Consider the following 17663-nt stretch of genomic DNA (forward strand, 5'->3'; position numbering starts at 1 on the left):
TACAAAAGGTTCTTTGATGCTCAAGTGAGTATTCAATATTTAAGTGCTATTAATGTTGTAATAGTGAAGTACCTTTGCTTTGTCTAATGTGCTTATTTATACCAGTGTAATTGACTCTATCATTGATGGGTCATGTTTATTGTGTATAATCATAAAAATGAAATTACCTAATATATCACGTATTCCTTTTTACTTTGATGTATTTACACTAGTCAGTTGTGCGACATCTGATACCAAGTGTTATAGGATCATTCGGCCTCGACCGATACATGTTTGATCAATCAAGAAGAGGTGCAAGTTTTGACCCTAAATATAATATTGTGGATATTCAAATGAGTTCAAGATACCAACCATTTGATCCATTTAATCTAGCACAGATAAGTGAACAATGTCCTATATCCAACATTTCAAGTAGACAAACATGGTTGATGTGTTGAATTAAAGCCAGCCTAAGGTCACATTGACTCAAATGATGGAAGAGAACGTCCCTTACCAAGTAGATCAAATGTCACATGCCAATAAAATCATTGAAGTGGAAGGTATATTTGGATTACAGAGGAAGAAGAGAGAACAAGAAGTTGATGATGATGTGGAGGAGTAAGAAACAGGGTAAAGTAAATGCATGCGGCTATTATTAGATGACCTACAGTGGCATCGTCTATGGCTTATATATATATATATATATATATATATAACAATGCTTGCGGCTCATACATACCCATACATGCAGTTCATGTAACAAAATTTATAAATGTAAATTGAAAAAAAAATGAAATACTTTTAAATTATACATAAAACAAATAGAATCAGTGTAAATAACGAGAAATGAAATCAAACTTTGTTTAATTTAGTTTGAAATAAAGCGATGAGGCTACGGTGCTTCTTATGTTGAAATAAAAACAGACTACATAGCATATAGTATGGCAAAACACATAACAAATTATTGAACCGCAACTATCTTTATTTCATAAGAAATACGAGGATTTCTGAATGAAATATTATATGCTAAAAGGGAAAAGAATTGACAAAAGTAACAACGAGAAAGCAAATCCAATAAACAGCTAAGTAAAGCCAAGCAAGCACAATGTGAGAAATGAGAAACAGGGTAAAATAAATATGAATCTCGTAACTATGAGCTCTACTCAAAGAAAAACAAGGAAAGATCAGAAAAAAGAATTGCAATAAGGACACCAGGATTCATTCCATAACTCAAGGGATCCGGCTGTTCTCACATTACAATTTTCTTTATTAATCTAATAAAAGATTTTTTTCTTTGGCACAGGCTCCTTTTCTAAGTCATTCGATTCACTACATATTAGATAGACAGCTGTGTTCTTGACTACCAATTCATTACCAAAACTCACAAAAATCTCCACCTTGTCTTTTGATCCTAAATTTGACATTATGTCAGCCCAATCTTCGTTGTTGAAGGAAATTACTGTGCCATGGTTGTGTATCTGGCATGTGCACTTTGTGTAATTAACAATTAAGACAGTACTAAGTGCAGGTTCAATGATTTCAGAGGTTGATAAATAAACCACACACAAAGCCATTCCCTTCACGACACGATCTTGAGGCACAGTGAAAGAAACAGAATGTCCCTCACCCATATGGGCCAACCAATAAGGATCATTGTCACCTGGGAGATAAGCATCACATAACTCACTGCTTTCAAATATCTGTATCATGTGATAAACAAGGATATGTTTAGTTAAACAAAAATGTTATACATGATTAAAACAGATCTGGTTAATAGTTTTGTTGTGTATATAGCACTTTCATTTCTTTAAGGATTTAGAATGCATTTCTGTTTTTGTCTCTCTTAGTTTATATTTCAATGATCATTGGGAATAAAGCAATCATGAAGCTAGTAAAGCAAGAAAGTGGAAATCAATTTGGTAGTACTTAGTATAAGCATAATCACTTGATTAGTTGTTTATTAAAATAAGATACTTTTATATGAAGTCGTGGGGCCATCGAAGGGAAGAGATATAAAAGTTCAGTATTTTAGTTTGTACTATATACTTGATTAGGATTATTTTCTGTTCTCTTAAATAATACCTAAAATGATGTTGAAGGTAATAAAAAAGGGAAAGCTAGAGAAGAACCTTAGGTATGCTACTGCTCCCAGTATTGAAGAATTGTTTGTATCTTCCAACACCAGTCAGAAAATACCTGAGGTGATGCTTTGAAATTACTGATTCTGTAATATTTGCACCATATTCGGCCAGTATGGTTTTTACTTGCTTAGATAGTTGAAACTCGGCGTCACATTGCACCAAAACACTTCGAAGATTTGCGAGGCTGCTAAGCAATGGTGCAATATCATCCCAACTATTATCTTCCGTATGCATGAAGGAATGAATATAAGATAGGGGATTCGTTGTTGGCGACATCCGAGACCGAATGATAGAAGGAAAAAGATTATGTGACGATTCCTCAAATCCACGTAGGGATATATATCCAATGCTTTTTCGGCTTACAATTGTAAAAGGCAATTGTTTCATAACTGTATTTTCAGCAATTATAGTTATCAAGGATTTCATTCGCACTCTATCGTTTTCCATTAGGTCCATCTTCGAACAACCAGATAGAATCAGAGTTTTTAAACATTTCAGCTTATATATCTCTTCGGGGAGATTGCTCAGACTTGTACAATCCTTCAAATTTAGCAGTATAAGATTGCAGAGACATCCAATAGATTGGTGTACTTCACGCAATCTTGGACAATCTTTGAGAATAAGCTGTTCAAGACTTGGTAGTCCGGAAAAGTCAGGGGTTTCTTTTAAGTACTTTGAGTGACTAAGATTAAGGACTTTTAGCCACGCCAAAACCTTCAAGAAGATAGTTTTTGATAAAACGGTAGAGAAGAATATGAGAAAACGGAATAGTTATAAGTGGAAACAAATAATAATTTTAAAACAAAATGACACGTAGTAAAAACCTGGGGTTCTTTCCAAACGAATCGAAGAAGACTGTGTTTTAAATCAATCACTATTGCATCATGCAGATAAAAGTCGTTAGGTAGGTATTCTGAAGAAAACCCTTGCATACTGATCCATCTCAGTTTCTTAGAATGGTACTCGGAATGTCCAGCGAATTCCAGCCGTCTTGATGCGTCTCTTGCCTCTAAAGAATAACGTTCCAAGAAATCACTTCCGATAGGCAATCTCTGAATCACTTTTGTCCCCTTAGATGAGAAGAGCTAAGAAAGAAATATATTACACATGAGAAAGCAACCACTTCCAAAAGAAGTTTCAAAAGCATAGATAAAGGATGTTCTTACCGTATTCTCTGACAGTACATATTCTGCATCCTTATCAAAACACAGTTGACTGTTCTTCCCAGTTTCCTTTCTTGAAATTTGACGAATAATTTCTCTTCCCATTTGTCGTAGCAACGGATGCATTCCTAATTTGTTGTTCTTATTAACTCGTATAAGACTACGCTCTGTCAGAACTCTTATTTCACTATCAGGGTCTATTCCACAGCCATTTAGGATCTTGGTAACATACGCTCTGCCTTTACCAACAAAGGAACAACATAAATCAAGGAATAATTTTTTTTCCATTTGATTGCATAAACCGTCGAAGCTTATTTTCAATATCTGGTCAAATTTACGGTCGGGAATTTTCTTTAATTTTAAGAGTACTCTATTCCATTCTTCTTTCGTCCTTTCATATAAATAACTTTCAATGACTTCAAGAGCTAGAGGTAGTCCTCCACAATAAGCAACTACTCTTTCTGCTAGGAAACGATAATCTTCTTTTGGTTTTGCTTCTTTAAATGCGTGCCAACTAAGAAGCTCAAGGGATTCATCTGAGTTCATTAGCTCTACCTGAAAAATAGAATCAGTTTGATATATCATCGGTAGTTTTTCAGGTGTTGTTGTAATGATTATTACACTTCCTCTTCCATACCAATGACGGCATTCCCATAGTAATGTGGCATCAAACGGAGGCACATCGTCAAGTACAATGAGCACCCTTTTCCCAGAAAGTCTTTCCCGAATCATACGTCTTCCCATCTCAAAGCTATCTATCTCTACCTTTGTTTTTAGGACATCTGAAAGGAGTTGTTCTAGTAAACCAAGATCCCCTCTTATTCCGATAACTTGTCCAATATCTTCAATGAAACTTTTCTCCGTGAATGTATCATGAATTTGATGGTAGATGGCTTTAGCAAGGGTGGTTTTACCAGATCCTCCCTGTCCACATATCGCTATCCTACAAACTTCCGTGGATTTACTTTTGATAGTTCCAATCAGATCCTCCACTTGGTATTGTAATCCAACTGGAAATTTAGTAGCAGACAACACTGGTAAATTAAGAACGGTCTTAACAATTTTGTCCACTAGTTCAGCATCACTCCTTCAAGTTCAATAGCAATTATGGAAGAAGTCATGTCATGTATTACCAAAATTAAATCAGAAGCTTAAAATATGGTGATTGAGTGAGTGATTTACCTGTAATTGCTCTCATCCCATCCAAAGAAATTTGCAGCTTTGGTGAGTGCGTGGCTCCATTTGGACATGGCATGTTCCAGTTGTTGTCCTGAAAATGTTTGGTGTGCAGTTTCTTTCAAGGCTTTTCCAAAATCACCCTTCTGAAGACGTACATCAGATGGCTCAATTTCGTAATAAACGGGCAGAACATGTCGACAATAAGTTTCTTTCCATCTAATGATTTGTTGAAGCTGGTGAAGACACCAAGCAGATTGAGAATAGGTTTTGGTGAAAACAACAATTGCTACACGAGAGAGATTGAGAATAGGTTGTTGGATGTGAATTGGGTTGTGTGCATTGGGGTGGTGAAGGAAAGTGGTGAAGCCAACAGCAGAGAGGGCAGAATTGAGATGAGACACAAATTTCCTTTGGATGTCTTCTCCAGTAAAGTTGATGAGTACATCGTACATCCGTGGGAGTTTGGATGTTGAGGAGGCCAATTCCATGGAAGGAATTGATGAGGTCATCAACTGTTAGCAGAAGAGAAACAAATGATGCAACGCAGTCAAATAATATGCACAGACATAACCGTTAAGGACACCAAAGATGAATAATACATTTTTTTATAGTCAAATGATATCACAGAACCTCTTTTACTTTAGCCATTTTAAAAGTTAGACCAATGCACGCCAACTTTGAATCACTGAAAAAATAAATATTATACTAATACCTATGAAATTTTCTCCAATATATTCCTTTTTTATATTATGCGTCCAGCTTTTTAAGTTTTAAAATATAACATGCATGTTTACATTACCCATTCACCTCGTTAACATAAATCATTGTAACAAAGTAACAAAATAAAAAAAAAGTATAAATATAATTTGAAAAAATTTACGACAGGTCATTTTTTATAAACAAGTAGCGATGAAGTTCGCGCACATCAATGGAGAAGGAAAGGTGTCAGTGAAAGGGTAGCTTTGTCAAATGAAATAATTGGTTTCAATTGGTTCGTTGACAAAAATTTCTTGCTAGATTTGCCTATTATTGGCAAGAAGTGCACATGGTTCAAATCAAATGGATCAACTAAGAGCAGGTTAGATAGAGTGCTTGTGAACAATGATTGGTTACAGAATTGGTCAGGGTGTAAACAGCAGGTAGTGTTTGATCACTATGTTTTAGTGGTGAAGTTTATGGTAAAAGACTGAGATCCTAAGCCATTCAGAACTATCGACGCATGGCACATGGAGAGGGGATTCAAGGAGCTGGTGCAAGAGAAATGGATGTCATACTCTACACAAGGGAATGACATGATCAAACTCAAAGATAAGTTGAAGATGCTAAAGAACGACCTAAAAGTCTGGAACATGGATGTGTTTGGTAATATTGACTTAAAAAAGAGTAGAATCTTGAAGAGAATAGAAGAAGTTGACTGTCAAGATGCATATGGCAAGCTGGAGGGAAGTTCTAGGCTTGAAAGAATGGAACTCGTTAGCCAATTGAGGGTGACAAATAAAAGGATATAATCTCTCACTAGTCAAAAGACGAGAGTAAATTGGCTAAAGCATGGGGATTCATGTTCAAGATACTATCACTCAATTCTAAGGTGGAGAAGACTTAGGAATGAAATCAAAAGAGTTGAGGTCGGAGGTGAGTGGTGCGAGGAGCCTGAAGTTGTTATAAAAGAAGCAAAAAAGTTGTTCCAAGACAAATTTGTGGCTACTAAAGACGTCGGGGTTAGAATTGGTGCGGCTAAGTTTAAAACCCTCTCTGTGGAAGGAAATCTTATCCTTATTGTTGAGTTCACTAAGGAAGAAGTGCAGGAAGCGGTGTGGCGATGTGATGGCTCAAAGAGTCCTGGTCCATATGGATATAACTTTAACTTCATCAAGAAAAGTTGGGATGTTATTAAAAGTGACATTGTAGCAGTGGTGGCACAGTTCCATGATTCAAGTAGCATACCAAAAGGATGTAATGCTTCGTTTATAGCCTTGGTCCCTAAAGTTAGTGACCCTTTGAAGCTTGATCAGTATAGACCAATCACCTTAGTGAGTGCTCTATATAAAATCATATCGAAGGTGTTGTCTTGTAGAATCAAGTCTGTTCTGCCATCGGTGATAGATGGGAGTCATTCGGCCTTTTTGATGGATAGAGGGATGCTGGATAGCGTACTAATGGCGAATGAAGTGGTAGAGGAGCTCAGGAGGGATGGGAGGAGTCTCCTATTTTTAAAGGTGGACTATAAAAAGGTGTACCACTCGGTCAAGTGGGATTTTCTTTATCATATGATGCAAAGGTTGGGGTTTCACTATAAATGGATTTTATGGGTCAGAGAATGCTTGGTTTTTGCTTCGGTCTCGATTTTGGTTAATAGAAGTCTACTGAAGAATTTAAACCGACGAGAGGGTTGAGGCAGGGTGATCATCTAGCACCATTCCTATTTATCATAGTAGCTGAAGGCCTTGCTGAGTTAGCCAAACAAGCTATAAAGGCCAATGCGTTATCAGGCTTGAAGATTGGTAGGAATGCGGTAGAGGTGTGCGTGCTTCAATTGGCTGATGATACACTTTTTCTATGTGAAGACTCCTTTAGAAATGTAATCACTATGAAGGCTATATTGAGGGGCTATGAACTTGCATCAGGCTTGAAGATTAATTTCCATAAGTCGAAGGTTGCAGGCATAAATGTTGAAAGGAATGCCCTGGATCTCTACGCTAAGACCTTAAATTGTACGCAGATGTCGATTCCTTTCAAGTATTTGGGGCTTGAAGTGGGTGGTAACCCTAGGAAGATAATGTTTTGGGAGCCAATCCTAAGGAAACTTAAAGCAAAACTCAGTGCGTGGAAAGGGAGATTCTTGTCATTGGCAGGAAGAATATGTTTAATTAAATTTGTCCTCTCAGCTTTGCCTCTCTTCTATCTAGCATTCTATAAAGCGCCAGAATTCGTATTAGCATCACCAGCATCCAAAGGAGGTTCTTGTGGGCGTGGGGGAAGGAAGAAAGAACAATATCATGGGTAAGATGGGAGGATGTGTGTAAACCTAAAGAGGAAGGTGGGTTGGGTGTTAAAGACATTAGAAAGTTTAACCAAGCTCTTCTGGCTAAATGGAGGTGGTGTTTACTGATTGGAGAGAAAGGCAAATGGAGAGACTTGCTGGTGTCAAAGTATGGCTCGGCTGCTAGTACGCCAGTGAAGCTCCAATCATGGTGGTCGGGGGACCTGTCCAAAGTTTGTCATGGGGGAGGAGGTGGTGGATGGTTTCAGGAAGCAACAAGTTTGAAAATAGGAGCTAGTGATAAGGTTAGATTTTGGAAGGATGTGTGGGTTGGAAATCTGAACCTCAAAACAGTATTCCCTAGGTTGCATTCTTTATCCTTGAACCAGGGAGAAAAGGTAGGTGAGGCTGGCGTGTGGGTAGGATCAGAATGGCGGTGGAGTCTAAGGTGGAGATGTGCTAGGTTTGTGTGGGAATCTATTATGGAGGAAGATCTTTTAAGGCTCATATCTCAAACCAATCTGTATAAAAAGGTGAAGGGCTACCAGGTGTGGAGGAATGAAGAATCAGGGATGTTCTTAGTGAAATCGGCGTATGATCACTTAACTAATCCTGTAAGAGGTCCTCACAATGACCTCTTCAAGTGATTTTGGAAGATAAAAGCGCTACCCAACGTGTTGTTTACGGCCCGGATGGTCTTATTGGATAGAATTCCAACAAGAGTAGCATTAAGTAGGAGAGGAGTGTCAGTGCCTACTCCCTTATGTGCTGTGTCAGGCTAAGGAGGAGTCAAGTCAACATTTATTCATAGAATGCATGATTGCCTAGAAGGTTTGGCCTACATGTTTTAGATGGATTGGTATTCTATCGGTGCAACACAATGAATTGAAGTGCCATTTTGAGAATTTTCATCTGGAACAGGTGAATAGCAATCAAAACTTGGTATGGAAAGGTATTTGGGCAATCATAGTGAGGTGTATTTGGGATCATAGAAACAACGTTATTTTCAAACAAGGAGCAGTTAATGCGGAAGAGATTTTCCATATGGTACAACTTATGTCTTGGTTGTGGATGAAGTATAGGACTCCTTCTTTCAATCACTCCTACACGGGTCCTGAATCCCCTTCCATGTATTAGAAGTTATAGGTAAGGGGAAGGAATATAGGAAGCAATTATGGAGGGAAAGGTTGAATGTAGGGTAGCTATAGTACTCGAAGGAAACTATCACGTGAAGGGTGTTTAGTAGGCTGGGAGAGTTCAGGTAGGGGCAGCACAAAGTAGAGCAACCTTATCAATGCTGATGCAGTTCTAAGGAGTTGCAGGAATTAATAGTAGCAGCAGAGGTGTTGAGCCTCTCCCCAAGGATTCCCCAGTTTCCATTTCATTATGAGACTGGTGTAGAAGTAGGATGTGGACTTTATGTAGCTCTGCTACTGGTGCTGGTCCAGAAGCATAGTTCTCAAGGTAAAGGTGTCGGTAAATACTAAAGGCAAGTTTTTAATGCTTACTTGAGGGGCGCCAGGGTAAGCTATGCAGGTTGTTTTGGTTGCATAACTGACGACTAGACTGTGCTTTTGAACTATTGGTGTATCAGCTGTTGGGAGAAAGCCTGTGCTGGCCAGTCTATGAGAAGCAGAACATACTCACTTCAGTTTTGAGTGCACCAATAAATCTGCATAATTTAGGTGGTATAAATGCTACACTTCAGATGCTAATTACGGTACTCTGATGAGACTTTTAATCATAAAGCGCAAGTTGCACAATGATGGAAAAAGAATTTTAATTTCAACTAGAAGGCTGTTATTAAGGTGCGAAACAGAACAACTCTGTAGCATTTGAAGCAAAAATGTCAAAGGTCTATAGGTTCTGCTTTGTGGACCCTTAGGAGGAGAAAATGAAATGCCTGGATGAGGTAGCAGGAGGCATTAGCTTGCTGATTTTGAGGAGCTGAAGGGGTCAGTAAAGTCTGAGGTGAGTAGAGGTATCGGGCAGATTTAAGAGATTGGGTGAGAAGCCTCTTAGAGGGTGCAAAGCTGGGTTAGTATGTAGAAAGTTGTGAAGGGAAGGTGATGCGAGAAGTACTCAATCCCAATGCAGGAATTTGTTTGAACCTGGAAGTGGAGGGATTGGTTTAAATGTTGAACTAGCTTTAGAGAACAATTGAGGAGGCTTAAGGAGAAAGTGTTCGTTTTTTGAGAAATAAGCACCAGTACTCTCCAAGTCAATTTTCTAGCCTTTATTAGAATCTCTTAAGGAAAGTTAGAAAATGCTGCAGCCAATTTGTTCGAGAGTTCAGTTTCTGCTTGAAGATTATGCTTGAAGTACTGTGCCGGTAATTGCTATGTCCATGAGTAGAATGGCTTGAGAAGATTCTGCTGCAGCCATTAGATAACCATGCAGTTTGACTCTCTGAGGAAGAATGGTGGAAATAAGGTAGAATGAAAGGTGCATGAAAATAGGCGTGATGATGCAGTTAAGGCAGCAAAAGAGCCTCTTTGCTGTTGTAAAGGTTGGCCAGAGTTTTTTTCAATACTTGCATTTATGTTGGTGTGTGGTAGAGAATTTTATGGAAAGTGCTTCTCTGCTGTATAAGGTGCTGTTATCAACATTGAGATATCTGCAGTCTCATGCTTACTGCATAAGTTTGAAGGTCTAGGACCTAATTGTTTGTGGAGGATGCTTAGTCTTTAATATGTAGCCTTTTTTTGGTGATGGCAACTTTTCAATGGTTCCGTTTGTAGGAAAGTTGCTTAGAGTGTTTGTTGTTGTATAATGGTTGGACACTTCTAAAATATCTTTTTTAATTTATTAATTTTTTAATAATTAAAAAATAAACAAGTAAAGAAATTGTGTCTCTTTATTAAAATATAATAATTATTAAAAATATTAGTTAAATGAATGTCTTTTCTAAAATTACTGAGCTTATAGTGTCATTTTATTAATAAAAAAATTAATATTAGAGGAAATGTTCGCCTAGGGAAAAAAATACATGTAATTTTCTCTTTTATTTACAATACAGATTGTAAAAAAAAAATGAATGAAAGTGATAAATTTAATATAATTTTATTTATTACACTTTTTACATTATAAAATTGTATATATCCTTAGTGAAAAATCCATTCTTGATACCACTCTCTTCGCATGAGGAGAGTTTCAAAAGTATTTCATTTTAAAACAACTTAAAGTGGGTCTCCAAACATGGAAAAGGGTAAGTACTTTCTTGGAAATTCCTCATACACAATCATGTAAAATGAGTCAATTACGTCACCTATTTTTATGTTGAACTCCTACGCAAAAAAATATGGTAATATTTTCGTAAATATTTCAAACATGTTCAGATGTTCTAGGGTCTCATGTAAATATTCATATATTTACGTCAGAAGTTGCTTAAATAAGAACACAATGCATCTTCTTCCTTGCATTTTGAACGCACATGAATCCCTCTTCTTCTTCTCTGACGAAGGCGACTACAACGCGAGTCTGCACTTGTTGGTCATCTAAATTCTACTTCCGTCTTTATGTCTCATTTGTGGCGGCAGACCTTTCTCTCTAATTGCATTATTGGAGCATTTGTGGGTGAATGTTTGTCATTCATGTTAGTTTTTTCACTAGTATAAAATGATGAAAATAATACTCTTATTAAGTGCGGCTTTGCGTTCAAACGCATTCGTAAAAAATACGGTGACATTTTTTAAATTAATTTGATTTACAAATGCGGCTATTCAAATAGCCGCATTTGTAAATCTTTTTTTACCCTAAAATTTAAATTGCACACACTACTTTCATATTTTCTTCTCCACTTTGCCTTTCGTTTTCACTGTTCCTCCGCTCGCGTACGCTTGCAGTTCTTCTCTTCTTCTGCATCTTCATTAATTTGTGTCATTGTGAGTTTCTTGAATTGCTTTCTTTCTCTGCATCTTCACTACGTATAAATCTTTTTCGTTTTTCCTTATATTTGTTTTTTCTCCTTGCATTGTGGTCAAACTGTTCCATTGGCATTCTCATCTCCATCGCTACTCTGCAACCGCTTCCGCTGTCGTTGCTGGCGCTCCCCTGCCACTCTTCACCACCAACGTCGGTTCACACACAAGATTAGTGTTCTGTTTTAAATTTTTTGAATTTTTCTTTAATATTTTGAATTTATTTTTTTATGTATTATAATTTGTATATTATTTATAAATAATTTGTACATTGTGGGTTACATTTGAACATATTTATTATTATTTTTATTTACTGAAGCATATACAAGTGCGGCTAAAAGTCGCACTTGTAAATTGTATTTATAAATGCGGCTATATAACCGCATTTGTATCTCTTCGATTTACAAGTGAGTGTTGATCAAATGCGACTATATAGCCACATTTATATATTCAAAATAGCCGCACTAGTTGTGTGTTTTTGCACCAGTGTTTATATCTTCTTTTTACTATTGAAATTGAAACTCTGGTAGTTTTTTAGATCTCAATCATCATGATAATGCATGAATGTTTCCATTGAATTGTTGTTAGTTATTATTGATATTGAAATTTTTGTTAAATTAAATGTGTTATTTAGTTGTTTATATTTCAAATATTAAAATTAATGTTTGTGTAATTGTGAATATTATAAGATGTTTAAAATTGTATTCTACACATTAGAAATAGTCAAAATTATAGGGATTAATTATAGAAAAAGGCATTTGTTTGACAGTTGTATTTTCAGCAATTATAGTTATCAAGGATTTCATTCGCACTATATCTTTTTCCATTAGGTCAATCTTCCAACAACCAGATACAATCAGAGTTTTTAAGAATTTCAACTTATACATCTTTCTGGGGAGATTGCTTAGATTTGTACAGTCTTGCAAATTTAGCAATGTAAGATACAAGAGGCATCCAATAGATTGGTGTACTTCCCTCAATCTTGTTCAATCTTTGAGAATGAGTTGTTCAAGACTTGGTATATGAAAAGTCAGGTTTCTATCAAGTACTTGGAGTGACTAAGATTAAGGACTTTTAGCCACGTCAAAACCTTCAAGAAGATAGCTTTTGATAAAATATTAGAGAAGCAAATGAGAAAACGAAATGGTTATAAGTGAAAACAAATAATGATTTTAAAAGAGAATGGCACGTAATAAAAACCTGGGGTTCTTTCCAAACGATACGAAGAAGACTGTGTTTTACGTCAATCACTATTGCATCATGCAGATAAATATCTTTAGATAGGTATTCTTAGAAAGGTACTCGAAATGTCCAGCGAATTTCAGCAGTCTTGATGGTCTCTTACCTCTAAAGGATAACGTTCCAGGAAATCACTTGCGGTAGGCAATCTCTGAATCACTTTTGTCCTTTTAGATGAAAAGAGCAAAGAAAAAGAAATATATTGCTCATGAGAAAGCAACCACTTCCAAAAAGAAGTTTCAAAACCATAGATAAAGGGTGTTCTTACCGTATGCTCTGACAGTGCATATTCTGCATCCTTATTAAACCACAGTTGACTGTTCTTCCCTGAAATTTGACGAATAATTTATCTTCCCATTTGTCGTAGCAACGGATGCATTCCTAATTTCCTGTTCTTATCATGAGACTACGCTATATGAGAACTCTTATTCCACTATCCGCGTCTATTCCACAGCCATTTAGGAACTTAGTAACATAGACTCTGTCCTTACCAACAAAGGAAAGAACATACATCAAGGAATAAATCTTTTTCCATTTGATTGTGTAACCCGTCGAAACTTGTTTTCAATATTGTGTAAAATAAATATGAATTTAACTATGAGCTATACTCAAAGAAAAACAAGGAAAGGATCAGAAAGATAAATTGCACTATAGGACACAAGGATTAATTCCATAACTCAAGGGATCCTGCTTTTCTCAAAGAAGATGAATGAATTGTAATAAGGACACACGGATTGATTCCATAACTCAAGGGATCCTGTTATGTTCTCAATGAAGAACATTAACTCAGCAGAAGTCACACATTACCATTTTCTTAAAGAATTTAATTAAGGTATTTTCCATTGGCTCAAGGCAAGAATCCATTTCCAAGTCATTTGATTCACCATATATCAGATAGGCAACTGTGTTATTGACCACCAATCCATAACCAAAAGTCACAAAAATCTCCACGTTGTCTCCTGATCCTAAACTTGACATTACGCCATGCCAATCTTCATCATTAAAGGAAATTACTGCGTCATGCTTGTGCATATGTAACGTGCAGTTTGTGTAATTAACAATTAAGACAGTAGTAAGTTTGGGTTCAATGATTTTGGAGGTTGATAAATAAACAACACACAAAGGCATTCCCTTTATCTCACGATCTCCAGGTACAGTGAAAGAAACAGAATGTCCCTCACCCTTATGGGCCAACCAATAAGGATCATTGTCACCCGGGAGAGAAACATCACAAAACTCACTGCTTACCAATACCTGCACAATGAGATGAAAAGCTTAGTCAATTATGTAATTTTTCAATTCAAACTGTCTTCTGCAATTATTATTTTATAATTCAAATTACAAAATGAGAATTATAATCAAATAATGTAACTCATAATTAAGAAATACCACTGATAATTAATTTAAACAAATCTGGCTAATAGTCTTGTGTATATATATAACACCATCATGTCCTTAGGACTTAGAATGCATTTCTGTTTTCGTCTCTTACAGTTTATAATTCTACGATCATTGGGAATAAAACAATTATGAAGCAAGTAAAGCAAGAAAGTGGAAATCAATTTCCTATTAAATAGTATAAAAAAGTATAATCACTTGGTTAGTTGATTATTAAAATTAGATACTTTTAGATGAAGCTGTGTGATAATAGAAGTGAAGAGGTCTAAAAGTTTCATATTGTAGTTTCTGTCAGATACTTCATCAGGATTATTTAATGTTCTCTTAATAATAGCTAGAATGATAGTGAAGGTTATAAACAAAGGGAAAGCTAGAGAAGAACCTTAGATATGCTATCGTTCACAGTATTGAAGAGTTCATTGTATCTTCCAAAACCAAGGAAAGAAGACCTCAACTGATGCTTTGAAATTCCTGATTCTGAAATATTTGCACCATATTCGACCAGAATAGTTTTTACTTGCTTAGATTGCTGAAACTCGGTATCACATTGCACCAAAACACTTCGAAGATTTCAAAGAATTTTAAACAACGGTGCAATATCATCCCGACTACTATCCTCCTCATCCATGCAAACCAAATGAATATAAGATAGGGGATCCATTGTTGGTGACATCCAAGACCTAATGATAGAAGGAAAAAGATTATGTGACAATCCCTCAAATCCACTTAGGGATATATATCCAATGCTTTTTGAGTATACAATTGAAAAAGGCACTTGTTTGACAACTGTATTTTCAGCAATTAGTGTTATCAAGGATTCCATCTGCACTATATCTTTTTCCAATAGGTCAATCTTCGAACAACCAGAAAGAATGAGAGTTTTCAAACATTTCAACTTATATATCTTTCTGGGCAGATTGCTTAGACTTGTACAATCCTTCAAATTTAGCAGTATAAGATTGCAGAGACATCCAATAGAAGGGTGTACTTCGCGCAATCTTGGGCAATCTTTGAGAATGAGCTGTTCAAGACTTGGTAGTCCCGAAATGTCAGGGGTTTTTGTCAAGTACTTGGAGTGACTAAGATTAAGGACTTTTAGCCACGCCAAAACCTTCAAGAAGATAGTTTTTTGATAAAATATTAGAAAAGAAAATAAAATAGTTATAAATGAAAACAAATAATGCTTATTTTAAGCTGAAATTGAAAAGAAAATGGTACGTCATAAAAACCTGGGGTTCATTCCAGACGAATCGAAGAAGACTGTATTTTAAATCAATTGCTATTGCATAATGCAGAAAAAAGTCATTAGGAAGGTATTCTGAAGAAAACCCTTGCAAACTGAACCATCTCAGTTTCATATAGTGGTACTCATAATTTTCTGCGAATCTCAGCAGGCTTGATGTGTCTCTTACCACTAAAGGATAACGGTGGAAGAAATCTTTTGTTGTTAAAAGCATTTTCAAAGGCAATCTCTGAATGGGCTCATTGGATTTATCCGAAAAACAGAATCAACTTCATGAATCCTCAGTATGTGTTCATCTCTCGTTGTAATGATTATTATAGTTCCTCCACTGAAGCAACGGCGGCATTCCCATAGGTCGAGTAATGCACAAAACTCAGGCACATCATCAAGTACAATGAACACCCTTTTCCCAGAAAGTCTTTCACGAATCATTCTTTTTCCCATCTCAACGCTGCTTATCTTCACCTTTGTTTTTAGGACATCTGAGAGAAGTTGTTCTTGTAAACGAAGATCCCCTCTTATTCCACTAAATTGTCCAATATCTTCAATGAAACTTTTCTCCGTGAATGTACCATGAATTTGATTATAGATGGCTTTTGCAAGGGTAGTTTTACCACATCCTCCCTGTCCACATATCGCTATCCTACAATCCTCCGTGGATTTACTTTTGATAGTTCTAATCAGATCCTCCACTTGGTATTGTAACCCAACTGGAAATTTAGTAGCAGACAAGACTGGTAAATTAAGAAGGCTTTTAACAATTTTGTCGACTAGTTCAGCATCACTCCTTCAAGTTCAATAGCAAGTATCGAAGAAGTCATGTATTACCAAAATTAAATCTCAAGCATAAAATTTGGTCATTGATTGAGTGATTTACCTGTGGTTGCTCTCATCCCATCCAAATAAATTTGCAGCTTTGGTGAGTGCCTGGCTCCATCTGGACATGCCATGCTCCAGTTGTTGTCTTGAGAATGTTTGGTGTGCCGTTTCTTTGAAAGCTTTACCAAAATCACCCATCTGAAGACGTACATCAGATGGCTCAATTTCGTAATAAACGGGCAGTTTGGATGTCGAAGACAGCAATTCCATGGAAGGAATTGATGAGGTCATGAACTATTACAAGAAGAGAAAGCAATAATGCAACAAAGTACGCCGAAGATTAAGACTTTTTCTTTTTATACTTGTGGAATCGAGTTAAGACCATAAGAGACCCTTCTTTACTTTAGCATTTAAGATATGGCTAATTCTTTATGCAAGTGAAGTAAATTGAAAAAGTAAATCTTGAAAAGATTCTTGTATTCTTAAATTGTAAAATCAAAATCTCATTTTGAAAAAAATATTATAGAATCAAAAATACATTTTAGAAAATAAATTTTGGAAAACAAAATCCATAAAGTTATATAATGGAATTAAAAAAGTGTTCTAAAAATCTAAATCTGAAAATGTATTATAAGAGGTTCCAAAATGTATTTTGATCCACTCCCCCTCTTTATTTAAGGGTATTTTTGTCTTTTCAGATAAAAATCGGATGTAAGTTCAAATTTCATTGGGTGGAAGAAGTAATTGCCTTAAGATAATAGGCTAACACTCACTTTGAATCATAAAAAAGAAAATATCAATAATTACAAAAAAAATTGTAATTATATTTTTATACTTTTTAATTTAAGAACATTACATTATCTCTTCTTTTATTTTAGTCATATATCCCTTTTAAGTTTAAAAAATAAAAAAATACATTATATTTTTTTTCATATTTGTGTATATCTAAAGAGGTCATTGTAATATAGATCACAACCTTCAAGAAAACACTCAAACTGCTGAGCACTTCTATCATACACTGAACGAATTGAGGCCAAAAAAGTTAAGAGATCCAAATGTCAAAGGACTGAGCGAATCCAAAAAGGTTGAGCGCAAAGATTCATTCACCATGAAGAAAGCCAAAATTTGCTCACGAAAGACTTGAAGTCATCATGCACCAAAATTAGAAGGAAAAGGATTTCGCTTGAAGCAAAGCCCAAGCAAAAATCACTTCATGGCTAAGAAAGAGAAAGTGTTGGGCTCAGGTTGGAATGAATCCTTGATAGATAGATCCTTAAATCTAAGAATCCCAAGAAGCCCAAGAACTTGTCTTGAAGCCCAAAGATTACTCTAGCCTAAACATATGTGCTATATTGTTATTGTTAGAATTAGTGGCCTAAACAAGAGGGGAAGTGAATTATTTTCATAAGATTTTTGCAAAGATTGGAAATAGAGTGAAAAGTTCTAAATCAACCAATTGATTTTCTGTTCAACTGGATAAAAATTTAGTTTTAATGTTCTTTACAGAAATTCAACCGGTTGTTTTCTCGAAACAAGAGGTTGGTTAAACCAGTAGAAAAAGAACAATTATTAAAACAATATAAAAGAAAAGGGATAGAGAGA

General features: G+C 35.8%; 4 protein-coding genes across 5 annotated transcripts; 1 reads left to right on the plus strand and 3 right to left on the minus strand.

Annotated features, from left to right (window-relative positions):
• Positions 1–1184: 1184 nt before the first annotated feature.
• Positions 1185–5087, minus strand: LOC137819585 (disease resistance protein RUN1). Its single transcript, XM_068623479.2, is given in 6 exon segments — positions 1185–1270; positions 1272–1679; positions 2109–2834; positions 2945–3205; positions 3287–4370; positions 4466–5087. Coding segments are annotated over 6 exon segments (3027 nt in total). The 5' UTR covers positions 4972–5087; the 3' UTR covers positions 1185–1228.
• Positions 5088–5688: 601 nt separating this feature from the next.
• Positions 5689–9071, plus strand: LOC137819190 (uncharacterized). The gene is made up of 7 exons (XM_068622964.1): positions 5689–5934; positions 6256–6693; positions 6819–7462; positions 7558–8056; positions 8364–8489; positions 8765–8906; positions 9037–9071. The coding sequence occupies exons 1-7, from the start codon at positions 5689–5691 to the stop codon at positions 9069–9071; spliced, it is 2130 nt and encodes a 709-aa protein (XP_068479065.1).
• A 3075-nt stretch (positions 9072–12146) lies between these two features.
• LOC137819588 (disease resistance protein RUN1) lies at positions 12147–16413 on the minus strand. 2 transcript variants are annotated; one of them, XM_068623485.2, is made up of 7 exons: positions 16120–16413; positions 15229–16029; positions 14382–15110; positions 12870–13855; positions 12708–12768; positions 12563–12612; positions 12147–12452 (listed from the first exon to the last, which is right to left on the minus strand). In XM_068623485.2, exons 1-2 carry the CDS (start codon positions 16350–16352, stop codon positions 15459–15461), a joined length of 804 nt encoding a protein of 267 aa, XP_068479586.2. In that variant the 5' UTR covers positions 16353–16413; the 3' UTR covers positions 12147–12452; positions 12563–12612; positions 12708–12768; positions 12870–13855; positions 14382–15110; positions 15229–15458. The 2 variants fall into 2 exon arrangements, with proteins under 2 accessions (XP_068479586.2, XP_068479587.2); XM_068623486.2 differs by having other exon boundaries at positions 15229–15952; positions 16120–16407.
• Positions 13013–15357, minus strand: LOC150024171 (uncharacterized). Its single transcript, XM_090296601.1, has 5 exons — positions 15229–15357; positions 14680–15110; positions 14382–14559; positions 13409–13855; positions 13013–13087 (listed from the first exon to the last, which is right to left on the minus strand). The coding sequence occupies exons 1-5, from the start codon at positions 15355–15357 to the stop codon at positions 13013–13015; spliced, it is 1260 nt and encodes a 419-aa protein (XP_090152727.1).
• Positions 16414–17663: the final 1250 nt, after the last annotated feature.

The sequence above is a fragment of the Phaseolus vulgaris genome, chromosome 10 (assembly GCF_051622355.1).
Source record: "Phaseolus vulgaris cultivar YP4 chromosome 10, ASM5162235v1, whole genome shotgun sequence".
Taxonomy (NCBI): domain Eukaryota; kingdom Viridiplantae; phylum Streptophyta; class Magnoliopsida; order Fabales; family Fabaceae; genus Phaseolus; species Phaseolus vulgaris.